Source organism: Bufo bufo, chromosome 9 (assembly GCF_905171765.1).
Source record: "Bufo bufo chromosome 9, aBufBuf1.1, whole genome shotgun sequence".
NCBI lineage: Eukaryota > Metazoa > Chordata > Amphibia > Anura > Bufonidae > Bufo > Bufo bufo.
Window position 1 is genome coordinate 52,346,540 of NC_053397.1, and position 22,077 is coordinate 52,368,616.

Below are 22,077 nucleotides of genomic sequence, written 5' to 3' on the forward strand. Positions count from 1 at the left end.
GGCAGCCATGTTAGACCGCCACTAATCGAGATACTGATCAATATTTTTTTTTTTAAATCCCTTTACCATATTTTACCACGCCCACTTTCTAAAACTGAAGCAAGTGATTTAAAAATGCAAAAAGTTGCGAAATGTTTTGAAAGTAAGCCCAAAAAGTTCCAAAGCACCTATTCTGTGACTTTTTGAACCCAGGATTGTGGAGTGCAGGGCGCGATAAATCCCCCCCTATATGTTTATTTAAACATCACTTTCTTTTCTAAGTTCCTTTGGTCTGCAGGAAAGTGAAGGAAGCATGCACTGCAGACAGAATGTGCCCACTCTATTCAATGGGTTTGCCGCTGACAGCACAAGGGGATATCTGTCTGGGTTCGGTTTTGCACTGATCCACTGCACAGAAAATTAATAAAAATTTTGTAATGAAAAAAAATGGACCAACCATGGTGACGTTTTTGCTTCCACAAAACAGACACAGACGAGTGAATAAGACCTTAGTACATAGAGAGAAGATAGAGCACAGTTTCCTACAACTCTGCATGGAGTCATTTCTCTGTGACACCTCCTGGAAACGTATTAAGAAACCGACAACTCAGCATTACCAGTCTCCTTGTTGTGGGGCCTGACCGGACACCCACAATCTACTGCTGACAGGTGCTAGTGACCAAAAACAGCGCTACCAGTTGACACCTTAATGATCGCCCACCATCCTTCGATGGAGGATGATGAAGTTCACAAGTCTGCAGCGATGTCTTGGCACTGCTGCAGTAACGCTGCTTCAATCAAAAGGAGAAGAGCTCAATAATGAATAGAGGAAGTGGCAACTGAATCATGTGGCCGCCGGGTGTCTGTGAATAGCAGACTTATTAGGCCTCTTGCACACGACCGTATGCCCTCCGAGATATACGGTCCGTGAGTGGGCCATATGTCCCGGAGCAGCATTGATCGTGAGCATGTGAGCACACAGCATCATACATTACAATGATGCTGTGGACGTCGAGCCGCCCGCGCGGATATTGTAATCTATGATGCTGTGTGCTCCCGATCAATGCCGCTCCTGGAGATATGGCCCGCTCATGGACTCTATATCTCGGAGGGCATACGGTCGTTTGCAAGAGGCCTTAGATCAGTTGTGCCAGTGACAAGTGGCAGCGCTGGGAATTGTGTTACTTGAGGAAAAGTACAAAATAAACAAAAAATTGTAAATATACAACTAAAGTAAAAAAAAAAAATGTAAAAGAAAAAAAAAAAAATTACAAAAAAACAGCCCTACCAACCCAAACGACCACCGTGACTGCCTCATTTACACAACACTATACATATTAGGCTGTGTTCACATCACGGTTTTTCCCAACATTTACATATAAGTTTTTATAATATATAAAAAAATAAAAAATAAAAAAAAAGCCCAGTTGTCCAGTAAAAATAAAAAGTATATGTTAACGTATACTTGTTTTACAATGGAGCTCTATGGTGATGGATGCCACTGTAAGGAATCCATAGGGCATCTATTGAATGTACAAGTATTTTGGATACGTTAAACATAATACAAAAACGTGTGACCCCAGCCTTAATTAATCAGGCTATCCAACACACGTTAGGGTTAATGGGAAGACGCGAAGACCCCTTTAACCAGTGGTTTGTATTGTACTTTGAAGCGCATTTATTTTAACTATATTTTTAATAAATCCACACTATTACAAAAAAAGTGACACCGCCCTATCAGGGCCGGCCGCGTCCGTGACACCGCCCTATCAGGGCCGGCCGCGTCCGTGACACCGTCCTATCAGGGCCGGCCGCGTCCGTGACACCGTCCTATCAGGGCCGGCCGCGTCCGTGACACCGTCCTATCAGGGCCGGCCGCGTCCGTTGACACCGTCCTATCAGGGCCGGCCGCGTCCGTGACACCGTCCTATCAGGGCCGGCCGCGTCCGTGACACCGTCCTATCAGGGCCGGCCGCGTCCGTGACACCGTCCTATCAGGGCCGGCCGCGTCCGTGACACCGTCCTATCAGGGCCGGCCGCGTCCGTGACACCGTCCTATCAGGGCCGGCGGCGTCCGTGACACCGTCCTATCAGGGCCGGCGGCGTCCGTGACACCGTCCTATCAGGGCCGGCGGCGTCCGTGACACCGTCCTATCAGGGCCGGCGGCGTCCGTGACACCGTCCTATCAGGGCCGGCGGCGTCCGTGACACCGTCCTATCAGGCCGGCGGCGTCCGTGACACCGTCCTATCAGGGCCGGCGGCGTCCGTGACACCGTCCTATCAGGGCCGGCGGCGTCCGTGACACCCGTCCTATCAGGGCCGGCGGCGTCCGTGACACCGTCCTATCAGGGCCGGCGGCGTCCGTGACACCGTCCTATCAGGGCCGGCGGCGTCCGTGACACCGTCCTATCAGGGCCGGCGGCGTCCGTGACACCGTCCTATCAGGGCCGGCGGCGTCCGTGACACCGTCCTATCAGGGCCGGCGGCGTCCGTGACACCGTCCTATCAGGGCCGGCGGCGTCCGTGACACCGTCCTATCAGGGCCGGCGGCGTCCGTGACACCGTCCTATCAGGGCCGGCGGCGTCCGTGACACCGTCCTATCAGGGCCGGCGCTGTCCGTGACACCTACTACTACTGACGGTAGTAATGATAACACCTAATAGTCAATTAATTATACATTTCCAGAAGGAATAACAGAGGAACTACTGTACATAAGACAGAATTCTAAATGACTGTGCTCCAGAATTGTTATTTCACAGGGAGAACTGATGAAAAGAGAACTGAAATGTCGTCTTCAAATGCTATCAGTCTCCTACCCTACTGCACTTGCTACTGTATATGAAGCACATCTGTGTAGGCAAAAAAAAGAAAAAAAAACCCACAAGGTTTTGTAGAGAGCAGAAGTGCGATATATCCTCTCCTCCGCAGGCAGCTGCTTCTCCTCCAGACACATGGAGTGAAATGGCTGCCCAGGATCAAAAGCAACTAAAATATAATTCTTGCCAGTCACAAGTAAACAACCGCTCCTGATCAATGAAAACCTAGTGATGCGGTGGAACATTTCTCACGGCTTGTGCAGTGTTTACATGCAGATGACTGCTCCTCAGATCTTTACCATGTAATTAGCAATCTGACTAAAATGTGTGTAAAAGCCTGGCACTGCAAATACAATAATATATTCCACAATAATTAGATGGGGCAGTATATCTACTGAAGAGCCTGACCCTCATAATTATGAAACACAGTGGCCAAACATATTCTCATTACGGTAGGTAATCCTTATGGTCACTGCCCAGCAGCCTCTCTTCACACATGTCCTGAACGGGGACGCTGCCAGACCTCCGCAGATAACTGCAGCTATCTGTAGTCTTATACGAGGCAGTACAAAGATCTGCTATTAATCCTCTGCCGATGATAATCAATGGAATGATAGATCATATAATTCAATTTTACTGTTGGCTGTAAATAGTGTCTGTAAATAAAGTCTGTGATGCAGTCGGTTTGGCCTCCAGATATCAAAATATTTGAAAACTGCAATATTTCTGAGTTTGTATAAAAAAAAATAAAAAGTACTGGTAAGAAGTCAATTTCTGACGTTTAGGTCCCTTTACCAATGAATGTACCGTAAGACAGAGCTAATGATAAAAAAAATTATATTACAGGCAGAAAATACACAGACAAACATTTTCATGTTCAGTCCACAAACTCGCACTCCTCTTACATCTGACCATGAAGTCTGAATTCCAAAAACTTGCCAATAAGTACCCCCACCCTTCATCAACTGTTGTGGCTGGGGAACGCTACAAGCGAAACCTCTAAGAAAGCTTTATATGGCACCCCCTGAAAATGATGGGAAACCCATGTGGTGCAAATATGAGCAGTTACCCCAGAGGAACAGCCACTCATTGCCGTAATCCTCTGCTCTTGCTAATAGAGGCAAGGCAAGACTGGCAAGGTACTTCCCGATATTATATTTCTAGGTTAAGTGGATAGGGGTGTCTAAAACAGACAATAACCTTAAGAAACAAGATTAGCAACAGCCCATTCAAATTGCACAGTCTTACCTTGGGTTTCTTCCCAAAAAGCCACAGCTTGCCCTTCGCTTTTCCTATTGTTATTTTGGGGTCGATTCTTGTTACTTCTGGCTTTGTGGTACTTATTGTACCATCAGAAACCGTTCGGTAAATGTGCTGACTGTAGTCTTCAAAAGGGAAATCTCCAGGGGGTTCAAAGCCAGATTTAAAGCAATCCACAACTATTTGAGAGTCCTAAGGAACACAAATGATATTGCAACACGTGAAAGACCGTAATGGCTGATGTGGGTGAGCTCTACAGGTGTAAATGTGATACAATTGCAATTTCATCAAATCTATGTACCATATTTGTCGGACTATAAGACTCACCTACAATTAGAAGCATACAAATTAGAAATTGCAATTTAATGGGTGATGTACAGTTGATACCGTTGGTACTTAACACTGCCAGCCACAGTTCCTGACTACGCAAGCCACAGTGCCTCATGACATTAGCAGCCATAATGCCCCTGACCTATGCCAGTCTGTGCCCCTATGCCAGCCACAGTGCCTCACCACATTGCCAGCCAAAGTTCGCCCTGACTATGCAAGCTAGTGCATCATCATATTAGCAGCCATAATGCCCCCTGAAAATGCCAGTCTCAGTACCCCCTGGCTATGCCAGCCAATGATCACTATCATTATTAGGGTTAGCCTTGCTAAGTAGAGATGAGCGAACTTCTGTTTTAAGTTCGGCGTCTAAAGTTCGGCTTCCGGTTAGCGGAGGATCCCGATATGGATTCCGAATTCCGTTGTGGTCCGTGGTAGCGGAATCAATAATGACCATTATTGATTCCGCTACCACGGACCACAACGGAATTCGGAATCCATATCGGGATCCTCCGCTAACCGGAAGCCGAACTTTAGACGCCGAACTTAAAACAGAAGTTCGCTCATCTCTATTGCTAAGCGACTTGGTGTACCCAATTAGAAGCAGTGGTAGGAGTCGGAGTTACTGGGATGGATCTGTCCCATGCACAGCATGTTGGGGGCTATGGCTACAGAGGTCCTGGCAGGGCAGACACTGCACACATTTACTCTAGTGTGAGTACCAATTAGTGTGCTATTTGCACACTGAACAGTCACACTTTACAGAAATTTGTGTTAGATTTGATATTTCAGTGAGCAGATAACAGATATTATGTACACAATGCATAGTACATGCCGCGTCCTCACAGCTGCACTACCGGGACCTTACGGTAACAGAGCTAGAGTCTCCAGCTCCTAATGCCAGCATTTGGACTATTAGCTGCATCAGATCAAGGAGAAAAAGATAAATCCAATAGCCCGAAAAATACGGTAACTGTATTGACCAAGGCAAGGTTTAAAGCACGAGTGTTAACCATGGGGATACTAACCGCTGAAAGTCATGAAATGCTCCGAGTGCAGTATGAGGAGGGTTCAAAACAAAGGACATAAAAGTACTCACCCTGCGCTCGTCCACAGACTTGGCTGCCTGCACCATTCCTTCTAGGCATTTTGAGATAATTGGGATAACTTTTCGCTCTGCATCAGCAAAACCTTTATAACACTCGCCCAGCTTTACAGTTCTCTTCTCATCCATTTCCTGAAGGTGCTGTGAATAGGAAATACAGAGTTTAAAGGCTACAGACAACTTTATACCCATTTTTTACAGACACGCATGTAAAATTCTTAAGAATGGCTGATTGCTCAGTCTCCAGCCCCTCTCTTCTCTCCTGAACAATCTTCTAAGGCTACTTTCACACACGCTTCGATTACGCTTCCGATGTACGGTTGTATTATCTTTAACATAGCCAAGACGGATCCGTCATGAACTCCATTGAAAGTCAATAGGGGACGGAACCGTTTTGTATTGTGTCAGATTGCATTAGAGAAAACGGATCCGTCCCCATTGACTTGCACTGTGGGTCATGACTGATCCGTCTTTCTCCGCATTCGCAGCATTCGGGTTTGGGTACCAAACATGCGTGATTTTTCTCACGCGAGTGCAAAACGCATTACAATGTTTTGCACTCGCGCGGAAAAATCGCGGGTGTTCCCGCAACACACCCGCACATTTTCCCGCAACGCCCGTGTGAAAGAGGCCTTAGGGTACTTTCACACCAGCGTTAGAGGAATCCGGCAGGCAGTTCAGTTGCCGGAACTGCCTTGCCGGATCTGGAAATCTGTGTGCAAACGGATACCATTTGTTTCCAGATCCGTCTGACAAATGCATTGAAATACCGTATCCGTCTCTCCGGTGTCACCAGGAAAAACGGATCCAGTATGTGTTCTGAAATTTTGGCTGGAGAAAATACCGCAGCCATAAAAAGGGACTGAACTGAAGACATCCTGATGCATAATGAACAGATTGCTTTCCATTCAGAATGCATTAGGACAAAACAAGCATTTTTTTCCAGTATTGAGCCCCTATGACTGAAATCAATACCAGAAAACTAACGCTAGTGTGAAAGTACCCCAAGGTGTTATCTCCTGCAAAGCAAGAACGGCTTAACACGTTGCTTAGTTTTTTCACCTCCAATTCTAAATGATGGTGCAGTTCTGCACCTGAGGTGCAAAATATCTGGACTATCACCGTCAGATTACATACTCTCTAATTAGGACATTATTGTTTCTGTAGAGAGTATTTTTTATCATGTGCAACTACTACTTCTGCCGGAGGGCTAGTAACCCTGCTGCACAGCTCTCTAGCCATTTCCTTCAGTATTAGTGCAGGATAGGGTGCGGTTTATTTATCAGACTTCATTGAATCAAAAAAACATTTTTGGGCCATTTAGAAGACTTTAAAAGAAAGTTTTAGAAAAGCTTAGTTACTCTTTAAAGAATACGGTAACTAAACTTTTCTAAAACTTTCTTTTAAAATGTTCTAAATAGCCCAAAAATTATTTTTGTAATATACTTTATCAATCAATTATACTGTTTCCTACTCCATAGGCACCCAAAATCCTGGGCGCCATCGCGTCTTAAATCATTATTCAAGTACAGCGCTGTATGGGAGCACAGATTTCACTGGAGGCCGCAGCGAACGTTGCACAGACAGGAGCACAGATCGCCTTAAAGACTATGTACTCCTTCGGAGGAAATTTTTGTTTATCATTGCATTTTACTCATTTTTGGCTAAAAAAAACAACTGTTAAAAATATTGAGCCAGTCACAAAGGCTTAACAGTTTTTTTAACTGTGACTGGTACTTTCACTTTGTAGTAATAAATCAGTAGCGGGTGGGAAACGAGGGGAGGTCACCCGCCCCGGGTGTCACACCAGTCACTGTAAAAATGTAGGAAATTGAGCGCCAATCTCACAAATGACAAAGTAAAAAGTAAATGGTGGGGATAAAAATAAAAATACTAATATTAATCGGTGAAGTTCTAAAGTGGCACCATCCACAGGCGCTAGGAACTAGTCGGTGGGACAAGGCGGTGGGTTAATAAAAAATATAAATATATTATTTTATTAAATAAGGATGTATTTTTAAATTAAATAAGATACCAGATGGTGCAACAATAAAATGAAATAAAGATGTATAAAAAATATGTATTGATCTATTACTACTTCTCTGTGGTGTTCAGCTTTGTTCTACACCAGAGCAGCCTCTCCACCACACTATTTTTATCCTTACCAATCCCTCCACCTTACGGTCCCAGGGGCGCCCCTTCTTTATCCTTTTCCTTCAGGGACAAAGCACAGTCCTGTGAAGCTTTTGGATAACCTCCTTTTTTCTCTTTTCCTTTTTTCTTTCACGAAACTACTTTCACTTTGTGCCGGTCATCTAATAAACCTCATCTCTAAACTACTAAGAGGAAATAAACACTTATATAAGCCACATTCTTATCAGTAAGATAAAAACGGAGCTATAATGAGTGTTTATAATGTCAGAGAGCAGAAGTAAGGAGTCCAGCTGCTCCTGGTCTGACGGAAAAGACAGAAAATCCACGGGCTGCTTACGACAGCATCTCAGCTATGCACAGAAAAGCGCTCCAAATGAAAAAAAAAGATTTTTAGCTCAAAATGAGTATAATGCAATAGTAAAAAAATAAATAAAAATTGGCCTTAAAAAGGTGAACATAACCTTTAAGCTTGGCGAAATTCTGGCACAGCACATTGAGCCGAGGCACAGGATTTAGCTGAGGGGAGCAGGCCTCTGCCTGAGCCCAAGGCTCTCCATAGTACATTGGTACAGGGGTAGCAATGTGCTATGGAGAGCCTTAAAGAGGACCCCTCACCTCTCCTGACAGGTCTGTTTTAATAGCTACATGCATTTCCCATGTAATAACAATTCTGGAACATCTATTCTTATGTCTGTATTCGAAATGAGCGAATTTCTGGTTATGAAATTCGTTTGCGATTCGTTTACTGATAAAAGGTGAATTACCACGAACCATAACGCAATTCTATGATGGAATCCATAACGGAATGCCTTTAGAAGCATTGCGTTATTCATTCCGTCATAATAGAAGTCTATGGGCTGCATAACGGATCTGTCCCGTTTCCTTTATGCAGGATAGGACTCCCCTCTAAAGGCATTCCATCATAGAATTGCGTTATGGTCTGTGGTAACTGAATCCATAACGCAATTCACCTTTTACCAGTAAACGAAGAGTGAACGAATTTCTAAATATAAAATTTGCTCATCTCTAGTCTGTATGTTGTACCATTCCTGTATTTCTACTAGAAGTTATGAATGAATTGCTAGCAGTCTGCAGTACGGGTACAGAGGGGAGTGTACCTGCACAGACTCGCTCTATCCGAGCAGTGCTACCATGTTTAGACTCTGCAGGTACACAACCCCAACTTGTTACCTCCTCTCTGTACCCTTACTGCTGACTGCTAGCATATATTCATAACTTCTAGTAGAAATAATAGAGGAATGGGACAACATGGAGCCACAAGAATAGAGGCTCCAGAATTGTTATTACATGGGGAATGAATGAAGCCATTAAAACATGTCAGGAGCGGTGAAAGGTCCTCTTTAGCTGAGCAGAGTGGGCTCAGGCTAAATCTGGGCATAGCACGTCTGGACAGAGCACAGGGTACCGATGTGCTGTGCTAGAATTTACCCAAGTAAATGCAGCACTGGCAGGAGCAGCAATCAGTGTTCTGGCCTGTGCCGCTGCGGACCCCCTAGCGAGATCTGTGTGATCTTAAAAAGAGGACCTTTCACCGCTCCTGACATGCCTGTCTGCAATAAGGGTACAGAGGGATGGTAACAAATTGGGGGGGGGGGGGGGTGTCCCTGCAGCACAGCTCTCACTCTATCAGTGCTGCCATTTTCAGACTGTGCAGGTACACCCCCCCCCCTCCCCCAAGTGGTTACCTCCCCTCTGTGCCCTTACTGCAGACTGCTAGCAATTATTCATAACTTCTAGCACTAATAATATAGGAAGGTCAGGAGTGGTGAAGGGTCCTCTTTAAGATGTGATAGCAACCAGGACTTTGGATGTCTATTTGAATAGGAAGGAAAGCAGTATAATTGGTTAATCATTTTTAGAACATTTAAATTTTATTTTTTTAAACTTTAGTTATTCTTTAAATACTTTCTAATTAGAACATTACCGTTTCTGTAGAGTGTATTTTTTAGCATGTGCAACTACTAAGTCTGCCGGAGGGCTAGTAACCCTGCTGTACATCTGTCTGGGCATTTCCTTCAGCATCAGTACAGGATACAAAGGGTGCCGTTTTTATTTATCAGACTTCCGTGAAACCGAAGAATAATGCTAGTAACTATGTATGGAAATGTCTGGGGCAGACTATGACTTCACATTTAGCAGGTCTCTATTAATAGAAAGCAATATACTAATGGACGCCAATATATTAGAATTGTTTCCCACTTTTGTCAGCCAGTGCTACATTCGTGGAACAGCAGCAGGCAGGAATGGGCATGATATAATACCAGATTTCAACCAGAGATCAGCTGATCACAAAGGATTACTGCAGCGATCAGCTAACTGTTGGAGAGACTGTTTAATCCAGTAACAGTGGGACCTTACAGAGCTTCCAATACACCATGCATTACACAGATAGTCCATTCATTTCAACGGACCTTCTTTACTGGTGTGGCAGTGGATGCAGGCGGATTACAATCCTTACAATAATTAAAGGCGTTATCCCACGAAAAATATTCGACATTTTTCAAACCAGCACCTGGATCTGAATACTTTCGTAATTGCATGTAATAAAAATTTTGTATAACCAGTAAGTTTTTCACTGAATTCTATATCTGTATAGCGCCACCTGCTGTTTGCCCTTTGTAAAAAATTTCTGTCCCGCTCACTGAGGTTGACTTGGCACACATGCTAGTTCAATCTTTTAACAGTCTCAAGCTGCAGCAAATAATGACATGCCACCCCCCCTTCCTCCCCCCTAAGAAAGTACATGCCCCTTAACATTAATCGCGTGTACCTTCAGTAAAAAGATGGGTGATAAAAGGGTTTGCATGCTTTTGGATGAAAAAAAAACTCAGTTCGAAGGACTTCTCAATGACCAGAGAGTATCCTATAGATGGGGACACCCACTGATCAGTTCCCCTGCAGCACCACCACAGGGAGAAAGAAGCATTACACAGTTCCCACTACAAAAAAACATACGGACCCACATTTACTAATGTGAGTGCACCTAGATTCTGGCGCAAAATGTGCTGCAATCTAGAGCATCTAGGTTTAATTATCTGCACCTAGTCTGATTTAGAAAGGGGCATGGTTTCCTGGGAAAAGGGGTCCGTGACCTAACATGTGACACTGTGCATCAATAGTTGATATAGAGCTCAAGACAACTGTCTAGCCCTGCACCAAATTGCTCATCCCGCAAAATACATACGGTCGTGTGCATAAGCCCTAATAGGACATGTTCTATCCCTTTGTAGAACAGACGTACGGAAACAGAAGGCACATGGAGTAACTTCCGTATTTAAAATGAATGGTCCCGATAAGGTCCAAAAAAAAACGCAACGGAAATGGAAAGAAAATACATTCATGTGCATGAGCCCTTAATGTAAGGACCCATTCAGACATTTTTTGTGTGCTGTTTTCCATGGGGAATCCATCCCAAAAAAAGCCTCCCATTCATTTCAACGTCCGGCAGAACTTTTTTTTTTTTTTTCCCACGCTGTTTTCTTTCCCCCCAGCAGCAGCATGTTCTATGTTGGAACAGAATCTGCACGGATCCTCCCATTGAAATGGATAGGAAGCTAAAAAAATAGGAAACAACTAATACATGGACTGGATGGGTGCTCCACAGCGAGACACTCAACTATATCTAATAGATGAGCAGCCTGAATGGGAGACCCTCTATTAACTCTGAATTCTCTAACACAATATTAGAAGCCGGGTTTAACCAATTCATTTGATGTTATTTCATGTTGCATGCTGCTTTATGGCGATTATAGGGAGGGGGCAGGGTAAAATAATGGCTTCCTTTGTTTAAGCACACAAAGCATGAAAAAACATTGACATGGTCTCCGTTAACAGGTATCCGCAGTTAAATAAACAGGAAACCTATAAGGAAAGTCATTGTTCAAAACATCTTCTGATGAACGCCAGCGTACACACAGAAACGGAAGCACGGGTCTTCCCTCACCGCTCTGGCCAGAGCCATACCGAACATTTTTTCGCTTAAAATTCATTTTTTTATTAAAACAAGAAAAAGTCCCTGTTTATATTCTAATATTGAAGTAGGAGTGGTATATTTATATTCATGTATAACCTGACACACCCGGCTTCAACCAATGCATTCTTTTATCCTGTACACCCGGCCCAGCAAATATTTAAAAGACAAACAGAGATGCAAGTAGAAAATATATATATATATCACGCAACACAAACAGGCGCCGCTTACCTTGTAAACCTGGGGGATTACAATGTAGAAATGTTTGTGTTGTTCTGCGTTGTAGTTCTGTAGTTGTGCCGCGTATTCGTTTTTGCTTTCGTCTGCCATGTGCGTGCGCAGGTTCAGCTGCTGCTTTGCCTATTAAAAAGGGACAAAGGAATGGAAGGCAATTTACAAAGTGGTAAATATTTGCAATGGGGTCCGTCCGGCACCGTTCATCTCAATGACGAGCCGACACTTCCGTAATGTTTGTTTATCTGCTCCTGTAACGGAGCAGAATAACGGAAATTGCTAGCGGTGATCTGAATGACACCTTGCTTGTACAGGTCTGCTCTACTTTTAGTTTTAACAGCACAAAAATATTTTCTGGGGGATATTTATCATCATCTCTCTTGCACAAGAAGAGAGGCTTTAAAAAGTCAAACTGTTTGTGACTTTAAAAAAGAAAAAAAATAAAGAAAAAAAGTTGCAAGTGTTTATTTATTTTTTTACACCAACCTTTGCTACTTTTCCAAAAGGGGACGTGACAAGTACGGGAAAGGGCCACGGCCAACAGCTTAGACAAATTTATCCTTATTTACAAATAAAGCCAGAAATCTACGGCAGATCTGACCGGTCGTAGATTTCTGTTTATGTGCACGGACTGCCAGAGTATGCGCCTGATTTATGATGAAGCGTGCTCCTTATCATGAATTAGGCGTATCCTCTGGCAGCGCAGGGGTTATCAAGCAGATAAATCTCACACTTTTTGCCATTACAGTAATAGAGGCTAAAGGGTCTTTTACAGAGGCCAAGTATAGGGTCAATTATTGGGGATGAACACTTGCACCAAAGCTCTTTCTTGATAACTGCCCCATGTAAAGGTTCCTATGAACATTCATTCCCAATCATTGTCCACTCTCTTGGCCCATAAAGGAAATAGTGCACTCTTCGTTATGAGCGTGCTACAGTCCTCCTATCCACCTCATGGCCGCCGTATATCTGGATGTATATACAGTAGACCACAATCATTGACGAGGGGAGCGTATCCCTCACCGTAACTATGAAACAGGATCCACATTAAAATAGCTACAAGCAATCTCAGAAAATTCCTGCTCATCTACAGTTCCTGTAGGTACAGCCTCTCCCGTTACCAGGTCTCTTAGCATGCCGAGATCTGCGCCGAGACCACAAAAACTACAGTACAACATTTTTTCAAAACTTAATTGACACAAAGCAGCTGTTTTTCATGCACATTGGAGGCGATTTCCAAACTTCTTATTGCACAGATCTGTAACAGATTTCTGAAGCAGACTTCTTTGTGCACAAATGCAATGGTGAAATTTGCTGCAAATTCCACACAAAATCCACTTTACTTCTACAGGATCATAGTGACATAAAGCTGTCAGAATGATCCTGGAGCAGTAAGGTCAAGCAACGGCACACAGCATTATAAATCATGATAATTCTTTCCATGTTTGTCATATTTTATTTGTTCTTGTATCAATGGCTTTATTTCTTTTGATATAGATATGTGCATATTATTTTTCAAAAATGTAAAGGAATGTTTTCATTTATTCATTTGGAGTGATGTAACTCCACAGTATGTATTTTTGAAAATACCTTTAAAATAAAAAAGTTTACATATAAATCATGATAATGCTGTGCGCTCCTGCAAGTCCAGAACAGAGGATCACGCTCGCACACTGAGCGCGATTCCCTCAATGGACTCGCTTGTATGAAACAACCCTAAAGTAATCACGCTTATCCTTATTTAAAAGGGATATTCTGGTTATACCAAATTATCCCCTATCCACAGGGGAATTGGTGGAATCCTACCGCTGGGACCCCCACTGATCACAAGAACAGGGGAGCCCCCCCTGAAATGGCTGAAGCAGCTGGTCGGAAATGCGCGCCGCTGCTCAATCCATTTGTATGGGAGCGCCGAAGATGGCCAAGCAATTTACTCAGCTATCTCTGGTGCTCCCATACAAATGAGTTGAGGGGTGGTGTGCATTTCCAACCAGCCGCTCCGTCCATTTCAGGACATGCAGGTAAAAGCCAGGGACTGGGGAACCAGTGTGACTTACACACTCAGGAACTGTTTGATTTGCTAGAAAATAACTAAGTAGTACAGATAAGAAAATGTTACTTCTGTCTTGTTTCAGAGTAGGGTAATATTGTCTTAAATGTGAAATATACACCTTCTCCACATCAGATTTGGTGGCATTGGTGTCATTATCCAGTTTCTCGTACGTCTGCTGCGCCTTTTCTGATTCTCTGCATTCCCGCTCAAACTTCTTTTTACTCTGAAGATGTAAAATTTTGAGTTAATAAAATAACAAAAAAAAAAAGAAGCATAAAACAGAATACAATAAAAATATTATACACTGCTAAATAATATTCTCAAGTGTGGTCATAAAGCAACTGATTGACATAGGCAGAGTTATCTACTAAAACAGCGATCAGCAACCTTCTGCACTCCAGCTGCTGTGAAACTACAACTCCCACCATGCACACTTGCTTGGATGTTTTTCAAACTCCTATAGAAGTGAAAGGAGGATTCTGGGAGTTGGTGTTTCAGAACAGCTGGAGTGCCGGAGGTTGCTGATCCCTGTACTAGAACATCAAAAAAGCATCACTTACACTGTCCATTTGTTTCAAACAGATATCGAGGTACTGCTGCGCCCTCCGCCCCTCCTGCAGATGCTGTCAGGAAAATAAAGGAAATATATTATCAATTACTGTCAAAGGAAACAGTAAAACGTGTTATGAGATATAAAAAAGCGTGTATACCCTTGATTTAAAGATAAGGCTGATTATTTAAATTATTTGAAGAAAAACCTTGGAGAGGAGCCGTCACCTCTCCGGACATGTCTGTTTTAGTAACTAATTACATTCCCTGTGTTCTTATGACTGTATGTTGTGCCATTCCTTTATTATTCCTGCTAGAAGTTATAAATGAACTGGTAGCAGTTTGCAATGGGGGTCCATGCTTGCTGTTGCCAGTTGGGGGGTGTCCCTGCACTGTCTGGGACTGGAAGCACTGATTGGAAACAGACGTGTCAGGAGGGTCACAGGTCGTCACCAGGAAAATGTAGGCAGCATGTTATAGAGCAGGAGCAGCTGAGCAGATTAGTATATATTTTTACGGGAAAAGATTCAGTAAAACTTGTAATTTATTCATGCAAGTTCCTGATCATTCTGGGCTTTGGAGTCCAGGAGGCGGTCCTATCAGTGATTGGCAGTTGTCTATACACAGTCATAGAGGGAAGGCTGTCAATCACTGATGGGACCGCCTTCCTGGACTCCAAAGCCCAGAAGGAATTAATACGTATAACATACAAGTTTTACTTAATGTTTTACAGTGTCTGGTAGCATTCCCTGTATAACAATAGTCCTTTCACACAGACTGACAATCTGGCCAATTATCAGGGATTTTCGCTTGCAGAAACACTTCTTCCCGATAACTGGCTTATAAAAGGCGACGGCGATCACACAATGAATGAGCAAACTTGTTCACGGGGAGATCGTGTCTTTTGGCCAGCACCCAAGATCATCATTTCTGGGCAGCAGATCGGCCTCTGTAAACAAGGATTCGCTGCCCAGAAACAACAAAACTGTATGGCGAGGTCAAGGCAGCTCTCCCAGACAATCAGGCAATTATTGGGAATATTGTGTTAGCTCACGATAATTGCCTTCTAAATAGGTCCCTGTAAAAGGGTCTTAAGCGTCTACACATACATGGCTGTCAGTCACTGATGAGACCACACACTTGGCTACTGAGCTCAGAAAGAGCAGAGATTTAAATATATAAAATTTACACGTTTTACTGAAACTTTTCTCATAAAACTATCAGTCTGCTCAGCTCCTCTTGACCTATAACATGCTGCCTGCAGATTGCACTGCATTTCAGGACAGGTCCTCTTTAAATCTAACCCAACACAATAGCTAAAAATCCATTTGTGAATGAGCTCAAATCCAGATGCAAGAATATGAGACTTGCTTGTACAGATTTTATGCAGATTTGAGACTGTGCAAAAATGATTCGGACATAGAAATATCCTACTCGGCACATGTGACCCAAGAAACTGCATCCAAACTAAGACGACTCTTAAGTATCAAGGTCACATGTTTTGCCCATATCCTGCAATAACGTTGTGTTGTTCCGGTGGAGCACGGCACTATTGACTGTGTGTATGAACCCTAATGGCTTCTATAACAAAGTATACCTGAGCTAGTGAGCGGAGACTAGCTGCTATGATGTCTCCTATACACAGCACACACACAGAAGAGGAGATCCTGCTCCCCAATTTCTTTTTAGCGCAGCAAGAGCATTTGACTAAATGGTTAAAAAAAACAAAAAAAAAAAAACATTTACGGGTTCCCTTCAGTTGACTGCTGCTCTACTGGTTACGGTCATTATTATACTGTTACCTACATGAAGGCCCAAAGTGCTTCTTTCCTTTGCTAAATCCAACAAATATGGGTAAAGGACATGAAATTCAGTAAAACAAAAAAAAAAAAAATAGCAATAGGCTCTGTTCACACTGCATTCAGTGCCAAAAAAAAAACTCTCCTGACGTATACATCGGATGTGTAGCCATAAAGTTGCATTATGGCTTTTTACATAATGTACTTGTACTAGAAAGTGCCTGTCTACACCCATCTGGCACCCATTTTGCCATGGGTGCAGAAAATAAGAAAAATAATGCATGAAAAGCAATAAAATAAATACCGATTTTCGCTCAGCTTTCAGCTCATAGGAATACTTCATTATTTCTGCATAAACTTTGTGTCCAATTTCCTCCGCCACTACTTCCCGCTGTCCGGCATAGTCATTCAGCTCATTCAGTATGTTATAAAATGCCATGCATGATGTAAATCTGCCATAGAGGGAGGAAAAAAAGATCTTAGGATTTCCCATAGTTATGCTGCCCATCAGAGTTTAGTTTTCTGTTCATGTGGAGGTGTGTCCATGACTTACCTTAGGTGACATCATATCAATTACAACCCACAATAACAGACAATGCCCCCCCCCCCCCCCAACCACAGACAATCCCCCACAGGCCCTCATAATCATGGCGAGGACTAAGGAAGATGGACATCTAAAATCGGGCTGTGCATAGTGACGGCATTCATCTACACAGCCCCATTTTTGGACCAGCACATTCTATAAAACACTACCCCCTCTCTTATTCCCCGGCTGACATCAGCTGCCTCCACTAGACCAAAACCTTTGCTCTGTAAATAACATGGAGACAATGTAATAATGTAATTTCAATATTCTGGATTTGGGACTAAAGCAGAATACTGGGTCATGTTCTCAGCCTTGTTCACACATAGATCTTAAGGTGCAGCTCTAGCATTACTTTGTTTCAGAGAAAACAGGATAAAAAAAAAAAGTGTAACAAAAATGTTCTGTATTTTAGACCTCTTGTTTTGCAATTAATAGCAAAATCAATTATAATATAATGAAAATAGTAATGGTAAATGTGAAAATAGCAAAATTAATAATATTATAAATAGTATAAGGGTCCATTCACACGTTTACAAAATGGGTTGGGTGCGGACCTATTTATTTTCAATGGGGCCGCAAAAGATGCGGACAGCACACAGTGTGATGTCTGCATCCGCACTTCAGTTCCGCGGCCCCGCAAAAAAAAAAATGTCCTATTCTTGTCCGCAGACACACAAGAAAAGGCATTTCTATTATAGTGCCGGCCATGTGCAATTCGCAAAATGCGGAACGCACATGGCTGGTATCAGTGTTTTGCGTATCTGCAATTTTCGGACCGCAAAACACTTGCGGATGTGTGAATGGACCCTAAGGCTGGGTTCACATGATAATTTATGCCTCAGTTTGTCATATACGTTAGAAAAAAAAAAAAGGATACAAAAACACAGCACACCGTGTTCTTGTATCCCGCAGAGTCCGGTAAAAAAAAGTATACATTTTGTTACAATAGTAAAAAAAAAAAAAAAAAAAATATATACTTTTTTTAATAATGGAACGCCACTGTATGGCATCAATCTGAGGCATCCGTTTAACGTATATGTTTTTGTATACATTAAACAGATGAGAAAAACGTGAAGTGAACCCACCCTTAGTACCATTACTGAGGTGGACACAGAAAAGCTGCTCTGTTACAACAGCAGATGGCGCTATACTAACATTATTCCTGGAATATCGGAGTATATACGCTAAGTGTGAAAACAAAAATGTTTACAATCATGGGTTGGATTAAGCTAGAAACAATATTCTTCTTGAGATAACCACTTTAAGACACTTCCAGGAATCTACACTGAAGAGAATGCAATTCAAATCTCTCCCCCCCCCCCCCCCCCCCCCCTCCCCTACATTTCCTGCTGTGGAAGCTGTTCAGGGGTCACAATCTGCAAACACTACATCAATTTAATTGAGGTCATCGGCCAGTTTTTATTCACTGACAGACTGACTTCAATTATTTAAAGGGGTATTTTGCGATCTGGCAGATTGGTTACGTTTTGTCCACATGCGTTCTGAATGGACAGAGATCCGTTCAGGATGCATCAGGAAGTCTTCTGTTGCGTCAGCATTCCATTTTGTGACCGGACATCGAAACGAAACAAACCAGATTGTTACTAAAAACAATGTAAGTCAATGGTGATGGATCCGTTTTTTTAAGGATTCTAGAAAGTAAAAAAAAAAAAAAAAGGGCGCCCATTGACTTTTCAATGTATTTAGTGACGGATCCGTTTTTTTTTTTTCTGTTTTGATTTCACACAACCGCATCCTGATGTGTAATCAAAACGGAACCGTTTTGGTCGGGTTTTGAGATACTACACCGGATCTCAAAACCTGAAACCAAAACGCATATGTGAAAGTAGGCTGACATAAGTGCAGTCCAATTCTAATCTAGAGCAGGGGCCTAGAAGTGAAGTACAGCACACCATGCATGCCCAGCGTACAATCCAGTCATCGACATGGAAGTTTTGAAAATAGCCGAGCAAGTGCTCAGCTATTTCCGGAATTCCCATAGTTGTGAGCAGAGGATGGTGGCTGATCTCTGTTCACTTCGGGGTCCTGCTCTGGGCATAGGAGTGGGTCCCAGAGGTAGAACCCTCACCTAGCTGATGTTGATCGCATATCCTGCAGATATGGCAGCATTATCCCAGATGGAAGAAACAATACAACATATAAAAGTCACCCGATTCTATTAACGCTAAATTTAAAATGCAAATACCTGGGCTCTTCCTCTTTCGAAGAACGTTTCGGACAAAACTTTTTCACCAAATTCCTAAAATAAAAAGTAAAAAATTGTGGTGAGGATGATCGAGCTGGAGAAATCCATTACCCCACCTGTATCCGTCATTATAAATCTAAAGCTTCACTTCGCAAACTCTTATAAAAATTGGAGAGAGGTAAAATATTTACAGGAAAACGAAATAGAGACAGACATGACAAAGGGAAAGTGGAGATAAATATCACAGTCAAGACATTTTATGAGAATTCATCACTTTGTGGCTGACATCAAGATTGAGGTTTTTTTTTTATCCCATATTCCTGAGAGGCCGACAGAAACCTAGATTCCTATAAGGATACACCAGCATAGGATGCCCCCACTATAGATCATAGAAAAATCAACCACAGAATAAAAGTGCGATTGTTGTGTTTATTCTAAAAACATTGAAAAAAAATTAAATAAAATGTGAATAAGGTCACATAAGTTTCCACCAATAACAGACAGTAGTTTGCTGTCTGACAATAAAAATGCTCTCTTGCTAAACGATAGCTTTTTACTATGTTGGCTGGCAATCGTTTTGGCTTTTACCTTATTGTATAACTTGCTAAAGAGTATTTCAGCAGTTCTGACCATAGTAAACTGATGGCAGCACTAGGCAGGGGCTGAGAGAGCAATACAACATGTCTTGTGGAGCTTTTCTCATAAGGAGTAGTGGGAATATGCAGTTTTATTCTGCAAGATTCTGAAAGTGCTGAGGAGATGGAGCTTCACTGGTAAGTGCTCTCTGCACAGAGCCGCTTCATAGCCGCTCACCTCAGAGACATATATACTGGTCTCCTGGATGGATGCTACACCTGTCACTCAGAGGAAGGGTGAGACTGTGAAGCAGCTCAATGCAGAGAGCAGAGAACACATGTCTTTGAAGCTCCAACCTGAGCACTCATAGGAGCAGAACCTTGCAGAATAAAACTTCATATTCGCACTACTCCCGATTATAAAAACTCCACAAATGGTAGGTTTGTACTGCGCTCCCCAGCCCCTTCCTAGTGTTATCAGCAGTTTAGCATGGTCAAAACTGCTGACAGACTTACTTTAAGAGGGGTTATCCAGTCTCCAATATTGATGACCTATCTGCCGACCAGCTGTTTGAACAGACCGCAGCGCTTGTATGAGCTCTGCATTCTCTTCGCTGCTTACTTGCTCGCGGTCTGCATTGCAGGAGCAGTTGGAGTTACACTCCGTCCCACTGAAGTGAATAGGACGGAGGAGCTGCAATTACACTGCTCGTTGCTGCTGCAATGTCGACGGTGAGCAGGTAAAAACAGTGAAGAGAAAGCAGCGCTCATATGTGCTCTGCAGTCTTTTCAAACAGCTGCTCAGCAGGGACCCCCGTCTATCCTGAAGATAGGTCATCAATATCGGAAACTGGACAACCCCTTTAAGATGGCAACAATAGACTGCACCTTTACAAACACATATATCAAGTCTGAATGTAGTCCAACGGGGGCATGCTCCAGGTCGGGCTGAGGGACAATCATTTAATTATTTACCCCCCACTCTATAGGTTGCAAACTTATGTAATACACCACTCAACCAAAAATACCCAATACACAGCAAACCATAGCCACAAAATCCATTCAATCCATTAGACACTGGCCCAGTTACCCGGTGCGCCAACCCTACTTATTTTGAAGGCAGACCCTAAACCTTGTGTAAACGCGTGCCTCCACTGTAGGGCTGTCCACGATACGCGTGCCTGTCATATTGAATAGAAACGCTGCAAAAAAGCATTCAGAACCATCCTATTCATAACCTGCAAACCTCCAACATATCCGTTTATCAAGTTTGTGCCGTTTTTCCGTCTATGCAAATTCGAAGGCTCTCTCATTATTATGCATTAGGTGGAATACATAACAATGTGGTATCCTAGCAACAGAGCGACTGCTCTTTGAACGAGCATCCTTCTGGCATTTGCAGATAGCAGGAAGAAAACGGTTTTCCAGAGCGAGCAAGTGAGAGGTGATAACTCGTGAAGGCTGCGAACTCCGGAACAGCATCGCCAAATTGTCTACGTAAGTAACGCCCCCGTCTCCTCATTTCTTGGGATGACCAGTAGATTATGTCAGCATCCTCCATATTCTTGAGTTTTTTGTCATATGACAGGAGTGGACACTACATATCCTTCCTCAACATAAAGCGGATAAAATAGAAAAGTAAAAACCTATAACCAGTGTGCATGGAAAAAAGCCCAGTTGTAACATAGGAGGGAGATCTGCCCTCAATTAGGGTGACAAGCTACTTCCCTCCTCTTGTAAGAAGCTAGATATAATGTAGGTCCCATAACCACTTCTTCTACAAGGGAACCTTGGCCAAACCCACCAAATTTTAGCAGGACTGTCCACTATTATATGTCTGCTCTTCTTCAATGGAAGATGTTGGGGAAAAAGTATTGGGCATGTTGGATATCAATATGTACAATCGGTTGTTCTCATGCAAGATAAGCCCCCGACAGGTGTTTAGCGGTGAATTATTCTGCTTCTTGCATGTACGCTGAGCAAGCAGACTGTTCATGTGAACAAGGTAGTCAAGAAAAAAAGCTGACTGATTAGCAAGTGATTGCAGGACATCTACTGCAGGTGAAAGGGCAACTTTAGGGCTCATGTACACAAACGTATTTTTATGTCCATGCCCGTTGCGTTTTTTTTACGGCCCCTATGCAGAACCATTCATTTCAATGGGGCCTTAAAAATAATAATAAAAAAAAAAACACTAACGGAAATGATGTGTGCATTCCATGTCCATGTGTCCGCATGTCCATTCCACAAAAGAATAGAACATGTCCTATTCTAGTCTGTTACAATAGATCCGCAACCCCCCCCCCCCCTGCAAAAAACCCTGGATGCATACTTTTTTTGCGGATCTGTATTTTGCAGACCTCAAAATAGATACGGTTATGTGCATCGGTCCTTAACTGTATGTGCATGGCCACTAGACATCGGAGAAGCAGATCTCAAAA

At 42.9% G+C, this 22,077-nt stretch overlaps 1 protein-coding gene across 2 annotated transcripts in view; it reads right to left on the reverse strand.

Annotated features, from left to right (window-relative positions):
* The window catches only part of FNBP1L (formin binding protein 1 like), a 143,232-nt gene that overhangs the window by 22,641 nt on the left and 98,514 nt on the right, over positions 1 to 22,077 (reverse strand). For both annotated transcript variants that reach the window (XM_040406680.1, XM_040406679.1), the window contains exons 3-9: positions 19,062 to 19,115; positions 16,574 to 16,721; positions 14,482 to 14,544; positions 14,040 to 14,144; positions 11,866 to 11,994; positions 5,484 to 5,630; positions 4,046 to 4,249 (exon numbers count right to left, since the gene is read on the reverse strand). In XM_040406680.1, coding sequence (XP_040262614.1) covers positions 4,046 to 4,249; positions 5,484 to 5,630; positions 11,866 to 11,994; positions 14,040 to 14,144; positions 14,482 to 14,544; positions 16,574 to 16,721; positions 19,062 to 19,115 — 850 coding nt within the window. The remainder of the gene's footprint in view (positions 1 to 4,045; positions 4,250 to 5,483; positions 5,631 to 11,865; positions 11,995 to 14,039; positions 14,145 to 14,481; positions 14,545 to 16,573; positions 16,722 to 19,061; positions 19,116 to 22,077) is intronic.